Raw genomic sequence first — 21461 nt, 5'->3', positions numbered from 1 at the left:
AGTTTCTGTAATGGATCAGGCATGGAACACCTGCTCCTGATTGTTCAACTAGCATTAATGTTCTCTTTGTATTGGCAAGCCTCACTTCATTCTCCCTATTTATCACAACAATTTGGTGACCCATTGCTTACAGTGGTGCAGTCGGGTCTTCAGACTATAATAACAGGGGAGTATAGGCGTATAGAGTGGAGTTTGTGATAACAGCAGCCTCGGAGCTGGACTGTCAGAAACATACTGAATCATAAACCAGTGAGATTTTTGTGAACTAGCTACCAGGGTAGTTTTTTGAAGATTCATAATAGAAGACATAACTAAGGAGTCCTACGTGAGACTGAGAAAGGATTTGAATGTTTATGTTTAATCTAAGTAGGCAACAGTTGTTTTATATCAATACTTTGGTCACTGAAGCTTTTTTCTCAATATTTGTAAAAGTGTTATCATCAATGCTGTAGGAAGAACTGCGAGTTTGATTCGCTGCATATGTATTCAACAGGCTGCCTTGACCAATTGACTCTTTTGTTTTAAACTGAACTTTACATTTACATGCCAATAGCACACTGCAATTGGTTGTTCACACTGTATAAAAACAGAGCTGGCAGAGTTTCTTTGTTCTTTGTGACAGGTTGTTGAAATCCCTGGCAAATGTCCACGTAATCCAAGTTGCATGTGGTGCTCATCACTCTATGGCACTGACCAGTGGTAAGATAAACACAATATTTTATGACCTCAAATTTGCACAAATTTAAAGAACAAGATAGGAGAAAAATCATTCATGGATGTATTATTAGTTGTGTTGTGCTTTCATTGGTAGCCTTTGAGCATAAAATCTTACAGTATACTTAAAGTCTTTGACCAGCAGTTGTGGGTCAAATTCAGAATGCTAAATCTGAAGTGTGATAAATCAAAGTGAAAAGGGATAGTCTGGTACATGTTTACAAAAGGAGAAAATAGTGTAATAGATTACGAGCAAAATTTAGTCATTACAAACGCAAGACCATTGAGTTTGATATGAGAAAGTGGTGCAACCATTTCTGTCTTGTAACCATAAATGCTGCCGTCAGGTAACGTTTAATTATCAGGATTGGCATGATTCAACCATTTACACATTTTCTCTTTTCTAATTCAATACATCACAGTTAACATACTTCAGTCCGTGTTCACGAGATCAATATATACTGTAGAATATATCATGGAAAGAATTTACTGTGTGTCTAGAAAGTTCTACCTATCAAAAAGTGCAGCGTCATGATCACAAATTATCACAAAAATCAGAGATCACCTGCCCTACCAATATATTTCTGCATCAGATCTCATAAATCACTCCCTCAGTGCTGAATGTCAAAAATATTTTGACCTTAGGTCATGGCCTTATCATCGCCAAATAAATTTAACCCTTTTGCCACCATGGTTTTGCCCAAACCCATTGTTATCAATGGTGAGTGTGGACCTGCTCATTGGCAATAAGGGGTGAGGAGGATCAACTGTATGTTATACATCATCTTGTCTGTTACAGAGAGCCAGATCTACGTTTGGGGTTCCAACGACAGCGGACAGCTTGGATTGAGTTCAAGTGCACCCAAGTCCACTGATAGGCCGACTCCGTTGACATCGTTACAAGGTCTTCCAATCAGACAGATAGCCTGTGGTGGCGCACACAGCTTTGCACTAACTGTGTCTGGATCTGTGTATGGATGGGGTAAAAATTCATCAGGTCAACTTGGACTCAGTGATCAGAAAGGTAAACTTACCCATCAAGAATGATGGCACCTTACCACCTTTTGTAATCGTGGAAGCACTCTCCAAAATGTTGGGATAATGATGACAAAAATTGTCAATAAAAAGCTCCACTGTAGAAAAATTGAGACGGCAGGCTTGCAGGCTGACTAGCAACTTGTGGAAGATTTAACATCATTAGATATACTAGAGTTACATGTTTGTTTAACAAGTTCACAGATTTGTCTGATGAAAAGATTGAGAAGTGGTCAAACTACATGTATGGACACCTGGCAACTCTAGCCCTGTGAATCCATTCTCCCCTTTCTGTTTCTCCTAGTAAACGTATCAAATTTGATAGGAATTTTAAAAGGCAGTGGACTTGCATTAGTGCCAGACAGATGTATGCCCTAAATATTAGCAAAAGTGCTGGTATACGCAATATAATTGCAATGTTATGTACAAATTCCATTCCATAAGGTCCTTGGTAACAGTGGTGAGAAGACATTGATACTGCATTGAAGGAAAGAAACTACATAACATTTCCGTTGACTACTATTGGTCATTTAAAAAATGGATAATTAATAATGATGATATCTCAAATCATAAAAGATTTCCACACCAAGGTCATCCTCTGATGTGAGGAATAAATTCTATTTTTGAATAATTTTTTGTTTAAGTGGGGTACTTCACATTTTTATTGACTTTCACTTTTGATCGTATGCCATATATTTGCACAAGTTTATAAAAACTAGCATAGCTTCTTAAAGTTGAATGCGCCTCAGGGACAAATGATTTGACTCTCAAATTTTTACAGTACATTTTTGGTCTAGCACTAGTTAGGGGCTCATTTTGAAGCTCATTAAGTAAATAAAGTTTTATTGGCGTATTTTTGTGATAGTCAATGATTTAATTTTCCCCGTAGAGTTAAAACAGGAATAGCGGCCATTTTGAATTTCAAATATCTGTAAATGTTAGGTAATTTGTTTCTGTAGTAACGACATTTGCGTTGTGACCCCTGACTTTTATCCTTTATTTTGAACAAGAATGGTTGAAAGTTCCAAGGGGAATGTTTGAGCAAACGTTTTTCAATTTCGAGGCACATACTGCCTCAATGAATGAAGATTCTGCTGGTGTCAATGTCTGTAGAAATATGTGAATTACACATCTTGGCAACAATGGTCTCTTTTTTTTTCACAGACCGATATTTTCCAGTGCTGCTGAAAAGTTTGCGATCTCAAATGATAGTGTACATATCATGTGGTGAGGAATTCACAGTAGCATTAACAAAGGTAGGTACATGTACTGAACAGTGGAAAGTAATGGATTGATGCCAGTTGGAGCACTTACCGGTAGTAATGGCAGTGTTATGGACGGAAAATTAGTTTTACTGACAGGAAGTGTTTTCCTACATTTCATGCCACCTTTCTATCAGACATGCAAAGTGTTGACATGCAGTGTGGTGGTTTTGGGTGATTTTTAGCTCATATTTGGTTTTGTATGTAAATACCAAAAAGAGCTTATATGATGAGTCGGTGGCGTCTGTATGTCTGTATGTTTGTGGGAATGTATGTGTGGATGTATGTCTGTCACACACGAAGGCTCCCATACCGCCAAACCTACCATCTCAGTATTTGGTGTACAGGTAGGTGCAGGGGTTGAGATGTGAATTTGTTCAAATGAATATGTCAATGTCAAAAATGTGCAAATGAGGTAAGAAAAAGGGAAATCCTGGAAATGTGCAGGAGTGATGGCATGCCAGTGACTGAAACAGGCTTGAGTCATTTCCTGTCATTGTTTATGGACTGTTACATATTAACAGACCTGCTCAAACCATAGACAGTAGGGGGGGGGGGGGGGGGGGGAGGAAGACTGTATCTGCTCAAACTAAGAGGGGCTAGCTGTAGTGCTGTGCATGTTGCTTAAGTTGACATCCAGTACCTAAAGTTTCAGACCTTATTTACTTTTGTCATTCTCTTTTTTCTGGTTTAAATATTTCTTGTTGTTTTTCTGGTTGTACTGTGCAGAAATCATTGTCATAACATTAACGTGGAATTTTCGTGCACTGAACAGATAGAAACAATATTTATTGTTGATCTTTGGTAACCATACTGGTATATACCAATTCTGATCAAATTTGAGCGACACCGTATAATTGCGGTATTTTTTCTAAGCTGTGCTTGAAAATTTTCAATTTGATATAGAAAGCAAATGCAGGATTACCATCTGGTATTTTCAACGCTTTCTACCACTGTTTGTCCCTTTGTCACTTTATTAGTGATGAAACTGTCAGTACTGGGTATTTTTGGTACAATTTAACGTAGGAGTGGCTGTGTGTATGCGTTTGTTATTTCTTTCAGGAAGGAGGAGTTTTCTCATTTGGCTGCGGCAGCCATGGGCAGCTAGGGCATGGATCCAATCACGATGAAGAGAATCCAAGAAAAGTGTTTGAATTGATGGGAAGTAGGGTTACTCAGGTAGCATGCGGAAGGTAAGAGTTGACATAGTTCAAACATTACAAGACCCTTAATAAACGGAATTCAAAGGGACCAGATTTTCTTGTCAGAAACAATTTCAAATAGTTAGTCTAATAGTAAAGCAAATGCCATGATTCCAGCTTAATTTTTCTGGTATTATAGAATCTTCTACACAGTCTTTTCAGTGCTGTAGTGAACATATTTAGTAAAATAGTGAATACAAATAGTGAACACTTTTTTACCGCATTGAGTCTTTGAGTTTTTCTACCGATGACATCTCCAAATATGAGAGCAATGGTATTTCAAAATTCCCATCCTATATTCTGAGTTCTTATGGGCATTGAAGAGATGATCTATCAAATTAAAAGGAAACATTTTGTTGTCAAAGACTGTTTGAGTTGCAAGTTAATCTGGTATCTTGCTTACCTATAGCAAAATTTGACCTTTAGTTGTGAACTATAATGTCCTCGGTGAAAGATGGATTTTTTTCCTGAAACGAAGATAAGCAATGTGTGTTTTTTCCCACTAGGCGTCACACACTTGCCTACATTCCCTCTGTGGGGCGCGTCTATGCATTTGGACTCGGGGCAAACGGACAGCTAGGAAACAGTAGCACATATCGCAAAGTAACGCCAACACCAGTGGTGGGCATTTGGTTTCCGTATGGGAATAGTGCATGGAGAGGACTGAATGAATCAGTAGAGGTACCGGAAGAAAAAAAGTGTTTTGTACGAAGGATTTACACAGGAGGCGATCACTGCTTTGCTCAGTTAGCATTTTGTAAGGTAATATTAAAGCTTTTGAGTCTGTACCAATTCTTTTTGTAGAAACCTTGAAAATACATGTACATATATTTCAGGTGAATAATAGCTATTGGTTTACAGTGGTTTGCATTGAACTGGTGACAATACAGGAACTAGACAAACCGTCTAAATTGAGGAGTTGCCCACTCTGTCAGGTGTGGTTATCATCTAGGCAGTAATATCAGTCAATCAAAAAGAACACTGCGAAAGTTAAAATATTGTCTAGAAGGAGGCCTTGGGTAGTCAAAACAACACCACACATCCACACACATCCTGCCAACTGCCCAGAACGCATCATTGCTAGCATTGTTTTTACAGATCTTGTGCTGTTGTTTTGATTACGTCTTCTGTGTCTGACCTCCTTCCAGACAATGTTTCAACTTTCCCAGAGTTGATTTCTTTTTGATCAGCTGATATTACCACTTAGACTATAGTTACACCTGACAGTATGTCTAGTTCCCATATTGACAACAGTTCAACACAAACCACTGTAACTCGTGGCTCATTTCATTCCAGGATAATACAAAGCCACTGGATTTCAGGGAAGCTCTTCCAAATAAAGAAATTTTCCACATGACAACAGAATTTACAGAAGATTTACTCGCTATCCCACCAGACAAGAAGCTGTCCATAGAACAAATACGCAAACTGGAATCAATATTTTCTTCCGCAGGGTGCTTAAACGCATCATTTCTATGCAGGTAGGACAACTTTTTTTTCTGCGTGTAGTTTTGAGTGCAGTTGATCTCAAAGTCATTATGATAATGAAAAAATATATATATATTTCCCCGTACAGTCTCTGACTTATTTTACAAAAGGCTTTCATTGCTGTACTTTACAAAAGTGCTCTTGCGTGCTGGCATTCCATATCAACTACTGTATGTTATGCAACAGCAGACTGCTTATTGCAACAGTTGACTAGTATCGGAAATCATAATCTGCAATATTTAGCTTGTGTAACTGTAAGCATGAAATAACTCACATGCAGTGTTATTTTAATCATATTCAGCTTAAGTTGACAACTCAAACATTTCCTTTTGACTTTGATAGAAAACAGGCAAACTTAATCTCAGTTTTTGTACAGTGCAGCAGCTTGACTCCCACTCCAATGACCAGCTTGATGAGACAGCCTTGGCATTGAAACAATAGGGTTAGGCCAAACCATTGAAGTAAAAGGGTTATTTTTTTAGATTGATGGATTGTGGTTATACATGAATATTCAAAGGAATTCTGTAACTGTTGCAGATTTCTGTTGACAAGAAAACTCTACGTTTATGAATCTGAAATTAGTGTTATCACTCACTTCCACATTTCAGTGATACTAACCACACAAGACTTTTCTTTTCAAATAGAGAGATGCTAAAGCATAAGTTATTTATTGAAAACATAAAGCACTTCAAAATTGTCTTCTGTCCGAATATATACGCAATTCCATCATCAATATGAATACAGTTTCTGAAACATGGTGTCATAAAAACAGGAAAGAAAAATGCCTTTGTTAAACCTTTGTGAATGTAAGGCGGCATAGGTTTTAGATTTTTGCTCAGGATATTCTGAAGGAAATTTTAAAGTATTGTTTTTTATTAACAAGAATAGGAATCAGGGGTCACAATGCAAAGTTTAGGATTAGAGAAACAACTGTGTAAAATTTACCAATATTTGAATTTCAAAATGGCAGCTATACTTCTTGATAATAACTCTATGAAAAATTGAATCTTTGATTTTCACAAAAAGGAGATAGTGAAAACTTCATTTATTCCAACAGCCTTTGAAATAAGTCTACACTAACAGCAGATCAGCAAAGTATTGTAAAAAATTCAAAATATGTCCCCAGATTCTAGCATAAGCAAAAGCTAATTTTGCCTTGTTGTGGCACAAGCAAGATACATTTGTTGCTATGCAAAAATATCAGTGTAGTTTTGTCTGTTTGTGATGTGTTGTGTCTCAATGACATCTGCCCTGTGATCCCGTGTTCTTTTACAATAAATGTTCTCCTGTTTGCAGTCTAACAAGCCAGCATCATTTCATTATCATAGCATCCTTATCATCTCTCTCTTTTCTTTCTCCTTTTTTTTGGTCAATGTCTGCGACATTACAACTGACCTACTCTTCATCATCATGCTCGCATCTCCCATATTTGCGTGTCGTGTTTATGCTGGCTAGTGATGCTTACTGTTACAGTGAGGATGATGAGCACTACGGCAGCAGCAGCCGTTGCCATGGCGTGGATCTTGATGCTGTCCGCAGTGCCTTCCAAAAACTTCAAGAGAGGGACAATCCTCAAATCACAGACATTGTGAGTACAGAGCGCCCTCAGTGGCAAATCTTTGAGTACAGAGCGCCCTCAGTGGCAAATCTCTGAGTACTGAGCACTCTCATTAGCAAATGTTTGTGCCAGAGTGTGACCACTGTCCCTGGAGCTAAGTTCTATCTCAACATGCCAAATCTACATTCCAGTCAGAAAATGCACCACTTGCTTTTAAAGAATTCATTTGGGAAGAATTGAATGCTAAACGAAAGCTCAAATACACGTTCACCTAGGTGAAAGTGACACAGATCATTGCAGAAGCAGATTCTGATGAGATCACAGGCACTTTAACTGATCAAGCTTTTGATAGTTTGACTGTAAGTTCAGATTGCCTCTATAGAGGTCCAAGTTTATATATTTTCACCCCATTCCCCGTACACAGGTCAGTCCTACTCTATTGCAAACAATCAGATCATGCCAGGTTTAGTGGAGAAAGAATTTATAAAATGTCACCCACCGTGCTTCATTAGAAGCATGCCTTTGCAACCGAAAACGAAAAGAGTTCTAACAAAATTTGGTGGCAATGGGGTTTAGATTTGATATCTCACTGGTAAAGTTATTAAGATCCAACATATGGCCACTTGTATTATTGTTCAGTTATTTCTTTAAAAAACACTACACATGAATTTCAGTGTGCTAAACACATTTAAAACTACCAATATTACAAGTATCACTGACTCAAAAAGCAAAGTCTTTAAACCATGTTTAAAATTGTCAACATTTCTAGCATGGCGAATGTCAGAGAGAAACAAGTTTCCAATCAGAGGATGTGCTGATAAAGAATGCTGTCATGACGCATGCCTTGTTCAAGTTAAAAATCAAAGCACAGATTCTGAGATTACTCATAGGCCAATAAAACACAACCAAGTCTATTGAATAAAGTGAGGCAACTCGATGAATTACTTTATAAGAAGTCCATGTAGACTTTAAACTCATACAAGTTTCACTCTTTAGCTTGAGAAAGAAAAAAAGTTTCTGTGGTGCAACTTTCACTACAGTGCAGTCTCAGGGTAAATGCAAAGTCAGTGACACTTAAACTGAGATATTTGATATAATTCAAGTTCAACTGATTATTGTATATTTTCTTTTTCAGATCTCTTCCAAGCTCAGCAGACATTTAATTCCCAATCTGCCAACGTCACCACCAGGAATCGAGGCACTTCGCGTCTACCTCATAATCATGGAAAGTCCGCTTTTACTGGACACATCTACCTACCTGATGCCACTTATTATGCCGTTTGCATACTGTATCGTGAAACTGGCAGCAGGGGCAGGGAAAGTTCTAGGTAAGTCAGATTAGCATTAATGCAGGCTTCACAGCCATGGCATTGCAATGTCATCGGTAAAGACACATCACCTAGGCTGGTATTTTCATGACAAAAGGAACATATATTTTATATAAGTTGAATATAAATGAATGTTTTTATGTCATTTATCATGCAAATATTGGCAAAACTGAAGAAGGCTTGGCCTAAATAGAACCATTTTACAAATCAACATAAACTTAAGGGATCAAGTTCCTCTACAAAGATATGGAATGGCACCCTGAGAAATTCCTTCTGTTTTGCATAATGAAGATTTAGCCCACACCAGACAATTTTACAAATTGATATTACCCAGGGGGGTCCAGTTGCCTCAAATAGCTGTGCAAGGCCCCCTAGAAAAATCTCCATTGCTTCAAAATAAAGATTGGGCCTATTATACTTCGGTGTACCTAATCTTATCAGATGACTTCATCCTATCAGGGCTCGAAAATTCTCGCCGCCCGACGCCCGTGACAAGTGAATTTTGAGTCCGGGCAAGTGAAAACAACATTCTCCCAGCCCGACGGACAAGTGAATTTCAATGAGGCCACTGTACATACGCGCTGCCACTCTCTAGTTCTTTGAGTGTACCGCTTTCGATATGGCCGGCCGATAAAATAGCTCTGTTCTGCTTGGTTACAAAATGGCAAAATATTGACGTCTTTGCACGCTCTTATGTTTTTTTCTTCTCATGAAATCATGTCACGATGTCTCCTCAACAGAAAACTACAGCTTACAATAAAATGTTGTAAGGTGTTGAAACAATTTACCCTCCTTCCTACAAAGTTACAATGTATTGAAACACTTTACTCTCCTTTCTACAAAGTTACAAATTCCCTGGTACGTGAAGCAAACATTGTTGCTGTTCGATACTGCAATCAGGTCCCTCAGTCCCTCATGGACGGACCGTGCTACAATACATCATGGACGTATAACGACCATGAATACACTGAGGCTTGGCTTTGCCTCTGTGAGTCCCGCGTACCGGTCGTCCTTTTTAGTCAAAGTTTTACCTACTTTGCTTGAATCAAAATTTGGCCTGCAATTACTCAGTTTGATAGTAAAAACCATTATTTCAAAGGAAACTTTCACAAACAGAGTCAGAATACAAGGGAAAAGGAGAAAAACTTGAGGTTTTCTGAAAGGTCAAATCTGGGTCATCTTATGTGATGTCAGGAATGAAAACCCCTTAAGTACACAATTATGGTTCAAAAGAAACCACCTAGGGAGGTCTAATAGGTACAATCTTATGATAAAAGGTAATTTCTTGGTGCTTTCCAATTTAATGGCATTTAGCTTGACTGTCAGTTTTAAATTAAATTTTATTAACAGTTATGGCAAAGGGAAATTGTCAACAGTAGTTGCAGTAAGCATATCCATTTCAAATCATCACATTAATACTTCTGTAGATTCCTCCAGTTTAATGATGTAATAGTGAACATCACTAGAAATTTCTTGATGACATCAAAATATCAAATGAAAATGTTCCTGGGCTACAATGTTATCATTATCATTAAAACTATTATTACTCTTTAAAACATTTGGAAATGAATTGAACAATATCATTGTGTCTTGTTTAAAGGATTTTGACCTGACCCTTTTGTCTCAAGAAAAATACTTATGCTGAAGATGCTATTGAGCCTGCTTGATCACAACTATGACACAACACCACAATACTTGTATCTACACTATCGCTATGCTACCAAATGCTTTCTTCTGCATGGAAAATTTGTATGTGTGTGGCTAACAAAACCACATAAGGAACTTGTAGTGTATATGTATGATAAGTTGTCATACTGTGAACACTGACTCAATGCTGCAGAAGTATTCTGTATCTGTGGTAATATACACTTCACATTGCTACCTGATTTTTAGAATTGCCACCTATTTATTTCTTGTGGCAAAAGTTTACCACTAGAAATGAAAAAGTATTTCAATCCCTTCAATGTCATAAAAACACAGATAATTAATGTAATAAAAACTAAACAAATATTTCTTTAATGTAAAAACTATCATGAAGAACATACAAAACATCTTGATTTGTAAAATTAGGAACTCCTGAATGCCGAGAAAGCTGTTGCTGCACTTGAGATCATAAACTGTTTAAAAGTTGCTCAAAGTGGCTACAAGATTTTTGATTTGGCTAATGAGTTGGCTAATCATTTTGGTGACTTGGGGAAACCCTGCAGTTTATGCACATACCAGGTGGTAGCAGTAAACTAAATGATACTGAAAGTTTCACATGGGCACAATTTGACACAACACCGGTGGCCTATTATATACTTACCCTACGTGCACCTACCTGACTTGCCTATTTAACACAAGGTACCAGGTCATGATGACACACAATGACAATGTACCGGTGTTGTTTTATTGAAATACATTACATGTACCCCCAAAATTTAATTTGTCCGGTCCCCATTAAGACCTACTATGGGTCACTGTGTCCCCATGCTAGCAAAAGCTGGCTGAAACACTGCATGTATACGTTACATAAGATATTATTTTTGATACACAGAATAAGGACACAAATTTATCAGTAAGTTACAGCTACTGTTTCTTTACAATGACATGAATAAAACAATACACATTTACTCCTTAAATCATCTAAAATTCAGGGCAAGTGAATTTTTCTTCCTGACAAGTGAAATTGAAAATTCACTTGCCCTGTGGCAAGTGAATTTTTAAAAATATTTTCGAGCCCTGCCTATGTGAGAAGTTGTTTCAAAACTTTACTTCAGTTGCAATGGCTAATGATCTAATCATGGCAAAACTCATACAGACAAAAATTTCTGTGTTGGTCGTAACCTTCAGTATTTTGTTTATACGAGACAAGAATGCGTTTGTGTAAACAGTTTCTGCATGCTCTCTAGCACTGTTTATTACCATGGATTATCAGTTAGATACTGTCTCTTTGAAACATGCTGGAACTGCTATATGTAGAAAATTTACGGTGTGGTAAATTGTGGAACACCCTCAAATAATTGCAGTAGTCTTGTGATATTTATGCAAATATATTTTATTGTTTAAACAGGAAACAACTTAGAAAATCAACTTTGTGCCTTAAGTGACGTGTCTACGGAACTCTGTTACTTCCAGTGTGTTAAGCTGTGTTGTACTGTAACAAAATTACAATGAAGTTATGAAATTGTGATGAAAACCTCAGGAAAATATTAGAAATATATCCATATCATTATTTGCTCTATTTGTAGATAAGTGGTGGGGTCAACTGAAACCTCGATTCTTTACAAGGATTCTTGAAGTGTATCGGCGAGTGGTTATCGTCATCACGACAAACATTAATCCAAAGTCCGAGGCTGAGGCGAACAAGTTCAGAGAAGCGTTGGTGATGTGTATGAAAGTGTTAGAGAAACTGAATAGAGTAAGTTCACTGACAACTTCCCCAAAGCCATATTTGTCAAAACATGGACCCTCCTTTTGTCAGGCCTGTCACATGCCATCTTGTAAGTCAGTACATGCATAAGGTTGTATCAAGTCAAACCTAACTCATATTTTCACTTACTCTTACATAGTTGGTCAAGTCGGTGAAAATTATGTTTTACAGTATATTTTCAGAGGCCTTTCTATACTTAATTGTGGACATGTTATACCTCGCTGGTTTTAACCAACTTGACCTGTCAGTGACAGATGAACTTGGCAGGATAAGGTTTCACCTGTATGTGCAAGGGAAGCTGTTTAACTTATGACCTGTTACTCTTTTCTGTAAAAGGTGAACAGCAGTGATAGCATTCCGTATTTCAAGTTCTACATACCAGAAATTACGGATATCATTGACATACGGCAGGAGTACTTCAAGTGGATTCAGCAACTAGCCGGAGCAGTTCCGGTAAGATTTTGAAAATTTCTTTGCAAGTTATTGTGACATCTTCACAGGCTAGCCAAGGTATACTGTTTGCCTGCCATACGTGTTACAATAGTATCCTATAATAAGAGTTGATGTAGCCAGCTTCAGACAGACTTCCTGTTATATTTCAGTCAAGCTTGGTTTAGGTAAGTGTACTATATAGTGCACAATTGAGGTAGATTGACAACAGCCAAATGATAATTACAATATTTACATATGTGAACAAATTTTCATGAATATAATTTGCATAAATTAATACATTGTGGTATGCTTCAAGCTTTTAGGTGAATTATACTCCAACTCTACTCAAAGGTACATGAGAGTGTTTGTATGTGTTCAAGAGAAGGTCCACCTGATGGAGACTTCACAAACACAGCAACTGTTCTACACAAAACATCTTCAGTCATGCAAGGATTCATAAGCCTGTCACTAATCCCTATCACTACCATGGTTTGGCCCACACCCATTAGTATCAATGGTTATTGTGGACCTCTTTACAGGAAATTGGGGGTGAACAGGTTAAACCTGAGAGGTTATGATCTCACACAATTTAAATAAGGATTGATGGAAGTCACTTTGCTAATGAGAATTGATTGCTTCTCTATTCGTGATTCTCTAACCTTTGTCAAGAACAGAACATTGATTAACCTAAAGTAGATGATAAAAGAGGTTCACCTTGGAATACCATGGTGTAACTTCATGATTCTTGTCATAGCATACCAAACGGTAGAAAATTTGTCAAGATAAATACTAGATTAGGAGCATTACAAATGTACTTTATTATTATTGTACATCTACTATTGAGAACAATAGAATTTTGCGTGTGCTAAAAAAGCCGTACGGAACGCCCGTTCCGTAACACAAATGGTTTCCAGGCGCCCCATCCCGTGCGGCTGTATCTGCGCATTCACTGTTGAACGGTTTCAAGGGACCCATTGGATGAGTCCCAGAACATGTCTTGCGTGCTCTCTGTACCGTACATACATGTGTAGTGCACAAACTCCAAAACTTGCAGAAGCGCGTCCGAGATAGCGTCCCAACACTGTCGCGATAAAATCGGAAGAAAAATTGTTGACATTACACGAAAACGGTCACTAATCTGACAATTTGATGCCCCTGTCAGGAATGTAAGATGTATAATAATAAGGTTATCACGAAAATACCGCAAAGGATGCACTCGGACATTGGCGCCGCGCATCGCCCTCCACTTCGCATCAGGCGATACACTGCACCAATGTCCTCGTGAATCCTTTGCGGTATTTTCGTAATAACCTCACATTATTATTATTATTATTATTATCATCATTATTATTATTATAATATTTATTTCTTATGTAGCATATTACATTACAAAAAAATCTCATTGCACTTAACATGATTTAAGAGTTAAATATATAAAAAGGAAACATAATAAATTTCACAATGTGTCAACTATAAAAAAGCGAATTATATAAAATGGGATAGTAAAAATGTAAATTTTGATGGCAAATAAACCAAGTGTGAAGTAAACAAAACTGTTACATACTGGCAGCCTGTGAAGAAAATACTTTCACTGTGCCTTACTAGAGAAATATACTTCCCAAACTATGGTATTTTCATATTTTGCTCATGAAAAAATAAGCATAACATGAAAAATAAAAAGTAATATCAGACTAAACCTACTTGTATAAAATTCAATGAAGGAAAGTTTTTTTTTCTGTTTTGACCATCACTACTGTAAATTATGATAAATAACCAAGTTTTATCAAACTGTTGTTGATTTCTAGGTTGGGATTGTGCCTTTCTCATTCTGCAATTTTCCATTTGTTCTGGATGCAAAAGCCAAGACGGTGCTCATACAAACGGATGCAATACTCCAAATGCAGGTAATGCTAGGGGTGAAATTCTTGGAAGTGTACATCATATTTTGAGAGGAAAATCAAGTATAGGGCACCCCCTGAAAGACATATGAACACATTTTGCAAGTCATATTTGAACAGTTGGTGCAAATCAGTGATTTAAACAAGTGACCACAGCTGTACATTGTTAATATAGAGTATCAGTTCACAGGTCACAAATACAATGCGTGGCAAACAGTGGTGTGTTTTACGTTAGTGTGCCCTCTAGTGGCAGACCTTGCTTTTTCATGACACATAGTGAAAATTGTTATGATGGTACATCAAGCATATGATTGCACAGCTTAAATTTCAATTATCTCCATTGTAAAATATGTTGGTGGTATAAAGATGGCATTGTGTAATATATTAGTCATAAATTATATGTTTTGTCTTAATTTTTCAGACTGCTGTTGATGAAGTACATCGTCGTAATATCACAAGCATGTTTGTTCCTCAAATTAACCCAATAAGCCCCTGCTTAGTTTTACACATTGAGAGAGAGAGTATAGTTCGGAGCACTCTGGATCAGCTTCGCAAGCAAGGCAATGCAGACCTTAAGAAACCACTGCGCGTCTTCTTTCTCGGTGAAGAAGCTTTTGATGCTGGCGGTGTTCGCAAGGTGTGTAATCTGTGATTGGGAGAAATTCTGGCATCGCTAAAAATGGGTAGCCCATGTACAAAAGTTGTCACAGGTCTATCTGAGAACATGAAAAATTAGACTCACTGTGTTAATATAGGTGCAGGGGTTGAAAAATTATGAAATTGATACAACAAGGGCCTCAGCAGTGTGTGTGATCGGAAGCTGTTATAACAGTGCAGCTATTCGGTGACTAATTGGTATGACTGCACAAAAATCACAAATAAAAAGGGGAAAAATGTGTTCAGTTAACGTACAAATACTGAATACAGAAAGTTTTATTTACACAATAAATTACAGAAACAAGTTGAATTTCTCATTAGGATAAAAAATTTATGCAGAAATACAGCTTGCAGTGCGACCACACATGAACATGCATCTGTACTTTGTCAGAACTCACACCCTTGTCTTCATCAACAAATTTAAATGATTCAGCAACACTCAAAATCACTTGAAACCAGCTCTACATATCTAGAGTCTCCTAGGAGACTAATGTTTATTTCACATATACCGGTATTCGGTAAAGAAACATTGAATAAAGCTGTTAAAGTATTCTAAATTTATTCACATTTACAAATAAGTAGTCATAAGTGACTAGAGCTCTTCTCACAGCCACTTGATGACTTCTATTACATTTCAGGAATTTTTCATGCTGATATTGCAAGATATTCTGGATCCAAAGTATGGTATGTTTAAATACTTTGACAACGGCAGAACGATTTGGTTCAATGACAAGGTAAGCATTAGTTTTTTCAAGGAAGCAGAGCGGATGCGCATTTGAAAACCTTGACCCCTTCACACCTATGGTACGCCCCAATCCTATTGTTAGCATTTGTGATTGTGGACCTGTTCACAGGGAATTGGGGAGGACCAGGTTAATGCCATGTAGCGGCACGTAGCCGTAGATTTATCTCTCATCTTCAGTCATATACTCTTGTAGTGAGTCTGTTTGCTATTTCAGATGCTGGATTAGCTTTGGTGAAATAACTCATTACTTGGAGTATGTACAGTTTTCAGTCTTAGTTTTGTGAAAAGGGAAATTTAATTTTTTGCCATTGAGCTAACACAGGAATGGCAGCCATTTTTAATTTCGTTCCCCATAAAGTTAACACAGAGATGGCAGCCATTTTGAATTTCAGATATTGGTAAAAATTAGGTAATTTTGTTGCTCTATACCAAAATTTGAAAGGTGATCCCTGATTTTTATTGTGATCAACCATACGTAAGATAGGTTTTCAGTTGATATTCTGGGTTTTCTGTTTTGCAGTCATTTGAAAGCAGTGAGATGTTTAGATTAGTTGGGGTCATCTGTGGCCTGGCAATTTACAATTCAACCATCATCGATCTCCAATTTCCCTTGGCGCTGTATAAGAAACTTCTAAGAAAGTAAGTCACAGTTTTTATATATCACAACTTTGAGTGGCTTTCCACACATTTCTCATAGATAATGTCACAGTTTGTGCAATCTCTCGGCATCAGTTATATATGTATGAATAAATTACATTGGTGTAAGATGTGTGGGTCTGGCCTTTGCTGTGTGGTTGTGAAGTGATATAACCAATCAGAACAATTGTTATATAAACTTACCCTGTGCGAATTGATTTTGCTCAGTACCACATGTGCTATATAATAGTAAGGAGAAAAATGATTGGTCACCCTTTAAAAATGTAGGATTTATGCCGGCAGAATGTCAATACCTTTGTCTCAGTAATCATACAGTAGGATTTCTTGTACTGCATATGTACTCTGTGTGACTATTTATTTTACAATACAGATTATTATTAAATCTGATGGACAGTATTTTTATGTAAATTTAATCAAGGATACCATTTCAGGATATTTTCTTTTGTAATTTTTTATAGGCCTGTAAATTTAGAAGACCTGAAATTGCTGGATCCAGAAATTGGCGAAAGTCTTCAGAACTTGCTTGACTATGAAGATGATGACTTTGAGGAAACATTTGGACTAACATTTACATTTGGTAGAGACAGTTTTGGAGAATTAGAAGTAGTGGAGCTTATGCCAGATGGCAAAAATGTATCAGTTACAAATGAAAACAGGTAAGTTAATTTGAAGATTTTCTCATAGAATTAGCAATTGTGTCCAAATTTAGGATATTTACTGATGTGATTGTAGACATATTCAGGACAGTATTGGTATATTTTCACTCTCGTCTTTTAAGGTAGAATGCGCTTCAGAGACAAGTTTTTAGTCCCCGCGGACGAAGTCCGGCGGGGACTTATAGATTGGGTCCCGTCCGTGTGTCCGTCCGTCCGTCCGTCCGTCCGTCCGTCCGTCATCAACAGTTTCTCAGACACTGCCAAACCAATTTTGTTCAAACTTGGCACAAAGGCATAGCACTATGACCTACAGATGCACATCGATTTATTTTGCAATACGATCCAATATGGCCGCCAGGCGGCCATTTTATTACAATTTTTTCATTTACAGAGCCATAACTCAGACATGTTTCAACCGATTTTATTCAAAGTTGGTACAAGGACATTGACCAATGTCATAGATATGCATGTCAATTTGTTTTGTGATATGATCCAATATGGCCGCCAGGCGGCCATTTTATTACGATTTTTTCATGTACAAAGCCATAACTCAGGCATGTTTCAACCGATTTTATTCAAAGTTGGTACAAGGACAATGACTAATGTCATACATATGCACATTGATTTGTTTTGTGATACGATCCAATATGGCTGCCAGGCGGCCATTTTGTTTCGATTTTTTCATGTACAGTGCCATAACTCAGGCATATCTCAACCGATTTTATTCAAACTTGATACAAGGACATTGATCTATGTTATATATGCATGTCGATTTGTTTTGTGATACGATCCAATATGGCCACCAGGCGGCCATTTCATTACGATTTTTTCATGTACAGCGCCATAACTCAGACATGTTTCAACAGATTTTATTCAAAGTTGGTACAAGGACATTGACCAATGTCATATATATGCGTGTGGATTTGTTTTGTGATATGATCCAATATGGCCGCCAGGCGGCCATTTTGTTATGATTTTTTCGTGTACAAAGCCATAATTCAGGCATATCTCAACTGATTTTATTCAAAGTTGGTACAAGGACATTGACCTATGTTATACTTATGCACATTGAATTGTTTTGTGATACGATCCAATATGGCCGCCTTGTGGCCATTTTTTTTACGACTTTCCATGTCCTGAACAATAACTCAGACATGTATCAAGCAAATTTATTCAAAGTTGGTACAAGGACATTGACTTATAGTATACATAAGTACATTGATTTGTTTCTCGATATGGTCTGATATGGCCACATGGTAGCAATTTTGTTATGGTTTTTTTCATGTGGAGAGCCATAACTCTAGCAAGTCTCAACTGATTTTATTAGTTTGTACCTGGACATTGACTTATGTAATACATATATGTGTTGATTTTTAAACAGTAAGATCAAATATCGCTGCGTGGCAGCAAATTTGTTACGATTTTTTTTTCTCATGTACTGAGCCATAACTCAGACATACCGGTATTTCCACCAGTATCATTCAAAGTTGGTACAAGGACATTGACCTATTTCATACATGCTCGTCAGTTGTTTCACATCATGTAGCAGTATCATGTCAATTATTGAAGTTTCGTAATTAGGTTGATATGTCAAGAAATACTGAATCAAATTTCATGAAACTTTGTACAGATGTTAAGCTCACATTGCTTTAACAGTGAAAAAGACATTTATCAGTGTCATTTTAATTAATTTGTAATTGCATATGTAATGAACTTTCCTAATTAGAGTGATATATCCACAAATACAACGTCAAATTTGATGAAACTTGATACAGATGTTGATCTCATAGTGTTGTAAATACTACATTAAACTTTATGAAATATGGTACTGGTTATCTATTAGTGTTAGGATAGAATGAAAAAATGTTTTGCAACATCCTGTCAACTAATTCCCAGTTGACTCATTTAATAATGACCTTTAGGATAGTGGCCTACATTGGTTTATGTTTTTCATCACCATGGAACTCATTCTTGGCCATTGAGTGCCATCTGTATCAAAGTATTTTTATCACAGAACCTGTAATCAAAGTCCCCATTAGCAAGCGGGGACTGGGTCATCAACGATGACTTGTTAGACTCAAAAATTTGTACAACACATTTTGTGGACTCAAATTAAAACTTGTGGAGTAAACGAATTTTCCCCTTTTTGGGGGGGGGGGGGGGGAATTGAAATTGTAATTTTCTCCATTGAGTAAACGCAGGGTATAGAGGCCATTTTGAATGTCAAATATCAGCATTCAACTCTTTAAATATTTATTACTGTAAACCCCAACATTTGCAAGGTGATCCCTGTTTTTTATTCTTGATTGTGAAAATAGGTAACAATAGCCATGGCATTAAAAGTTCCTTTCAGTAATTGATAATACAAATATTGTGCCTACCTGTCACACACTGATGTACGGCAACCACGATTTTAAAATTAGAAGAAATAGATTTTAAAGGGATAAAAGTGATGGGGGGGGGGGGGTCTTGGAGTCACACACACACTCACAAAGTTTAGAAAATCACACTTGCTCTCAGAATAACAATTGGTTGCTCGATTTCCAACTTGAACTGTAATGTAAAGTGGTTTCTACTTTTCCAGCAATAGAAATATCATGTTTTGCAGAGAAAAGAAATGTTGTTTTTTTTAGTCAAACAAACCCAATCTATCCAACTACCCCTAGTTTGCTACCAAGATTTAATCTCTACCTTACATTGGTATGTCCTCAATGCATACTTGTCCAGAGAGGTCCCCAAACGTTGCTTGGAAAAATCTAGCTTGTTCAGCTGGACTACACAAGAGCAGGGAATAAACACAGGAAGCTATGAATGAATACTGGAATGAACTATGCAATTATACCAGATGTTTACTACTGTCCATTCCACTTTTAAAATGGATCTTTCATTTATTCATGCCCTAGAAATGAATATGTCAATGCCTACGTGGACTTCCAACTGAACAAATCAGTGTGGGAACAGTTTGACGCGTTTTCTGATGGATTCATCCGTGTCTGTGGAGGACGTGTCCTGGAGCTTTTCCATCCCCAGGAGCTCATGGCAATGGTGGTGGGCCATCAGAATTATGACTGGGAGGAATTTGAAAAAGTGAGTAATCTTACATAATGCCAATGGTTCTTCTCCAGAAAGGAAAGGACACAATGTGTTCTACAGACTCGGTGCGACAAAAGATCGCGTGATGGCACTATGAACAAACCCTCATTTATAAATGCATACGGAAATACACATACTTCGTGGGTTTGTTTGTACCATACTGCATTTGAATTCCAGGTTTGACCCATGACCACTGATAAAATTTCAGGGTCAGTACCACAAAATGAAACCACACAATCACACCTGGTTTTGTTCAAGTTAAGCTTTCATAGTTGTTATTATGCATCAATATTGTATGCACGTATCTGAAATCTACATCTCCGTTGGAATGTATATTGCGCAAATGTCACTTTGACCTCAACACGTCACATGACCCTGTCACCATAATCCAATGATGGAAATGAATGTCTGAAGCAGGTCACATGATTATGATTCATCCAATTGCAGACTTTCATAACGACTTATGTCACATTCGCTTTTCTATCTTTTTATTTTTTTTCAGAACACCGAATATAAAGGTGAATTTTACAGACAACATCCAACAATTATGTATTTCTGGGAAGTATTCCATGAAATGCCACTGGATGTGAAGAAGAAATTCCTAGGTAAGTTTTCACGCCATATTCAGGCTATTAGTGTAACAGGGTTGTTTACTTTGGCAATGGAAAGTAATGTGACTTATCTTTCTTAAGCCTAGATACAAGGCTCCAGACCACTGTAATAAGCTGCGTGTCTTGAAAGTGGCTTTGACATTGGTTTTGAAAGAGAAAAGACTTGCAAAAATCTTTTTAATATTGTAGTGTATTGTTTTGTTGTTCTTTGTTATCTGTCTGGAGAACTAAACAAGAAGTGAGCTCGTTCCAAAGTTGACAAGTTAGTGCTTTCTCAGTGTCTATCCATTTACTGTGCCTGATACAACAGGTTTCAGTTAACAGACATTGTTTTCAATAAACCATAAGAGTATTGGGTTAAGCCATGAAGAGCAATGCTGATATTTTATAATATCTTCAAGGACAGATAGATGTACTGCTGCCCATTTAGATTTTCTATCTCAGAATTACTTTGCATAGATACCCTTTCACCACTAGACTTTGGTACATTCCAATCTTTTTCAGTAGGTTGGGCGAATCCATGTACTGGAAACTGGGAGGGAGGGGGAAGGGTTAAAGTGCACTGTTGGCTATGACAAAGCTGGACTTATGTAGAGAGATATTGTATTTAAAGTTTTCTCCCATATTTCCCTAAATACAGGACAAACTCTACCATACATTTGTACTAAACTGTGGCCATGAAACAGTCAAACAATGTAAGGATATGGTGTCAA

General features: G+C 37.2%; 1 protein-coding gene across 2 annotated transcripts in view; it reads left to right on the top strand.

Moving 5' to 3' along the window:
- LOC139123111 (probable E3 ubiquitin-protein ligase HERC4) overlaps positions 1-21461 on the top strand; it is a 30489-nt gene that overhangs the window by 4525 nt on the left and 4503 nt on the right. The window contains exons 3-19 of one of the 2 annotated variants that reach the window (XM_070689123.1): positions 623-699; positions 1514-1738; positions 2914-3005; positions 4074-4204; positions 4720-4975; positions 5510-5694; positions 7175-7289; positions 8395-8587; positions 11818-11987; positions 12336-12452; positions 14237-14335; positions 14751-14966; positions 15625-15720; positions 16252-16370; positions 16847-17044; positions 19948-20131; positions 20640-20742. In XM_070689123.1, the coding sequence (XP_070545224.1) occupies positions 623-699; positions 1514-1738; positions 2914-3005; positions 4074-4204; positions 4720-4975; positions 5510-5694; positions 7175-7289; positions 8395-8587; positions 11818-11987; positions 12336-12452; positions 14237-14335; positions 14751-14966; positions 15625-15720; positions 16252-16370; positions 16847-17044; positions 19948-20131; positions 20640-20742 (2576 nt within the window). Of the gene's footprint in view, positions 1-622; positions 700-1513; positions 1739-2913; positions 3006-4073; positions 4205-4719; positions 4976-5509; positions 5695-7156; positions 7290-8394; positions 8588-11817; positions 11988-12335; positions 12453-14236; positions 14336-14750; positions 14967-15624; positions 15721-16251; positions 16371-16846; positions 17045-19947; positions 20132-20639; positions 20743-21461 lie in introns of both variants that reach the window. The other variant, XM_070689122.1, reaches the window with a different exon arrangement.

Source organism: Ptychodera flava, chromosome 22 (genome assembly GCF_041260155.1).
Source record: "Ptychodera flava strain L36383 chromosome 22, AS_Pfla_20210202, whole genome shotgun sequence".
In the NCBI taxonomy this organism is placed as follows: Eukaryota; Metazoa; Hemichordata; class Enteropneusta; family Ptychoderidae; genus Ptychodera; species Ptychodera flava.
Note: the sequence above shows the minus strand (reverse complement) of the source record. Positions and strands in the feature narration are given on the sequence as shown.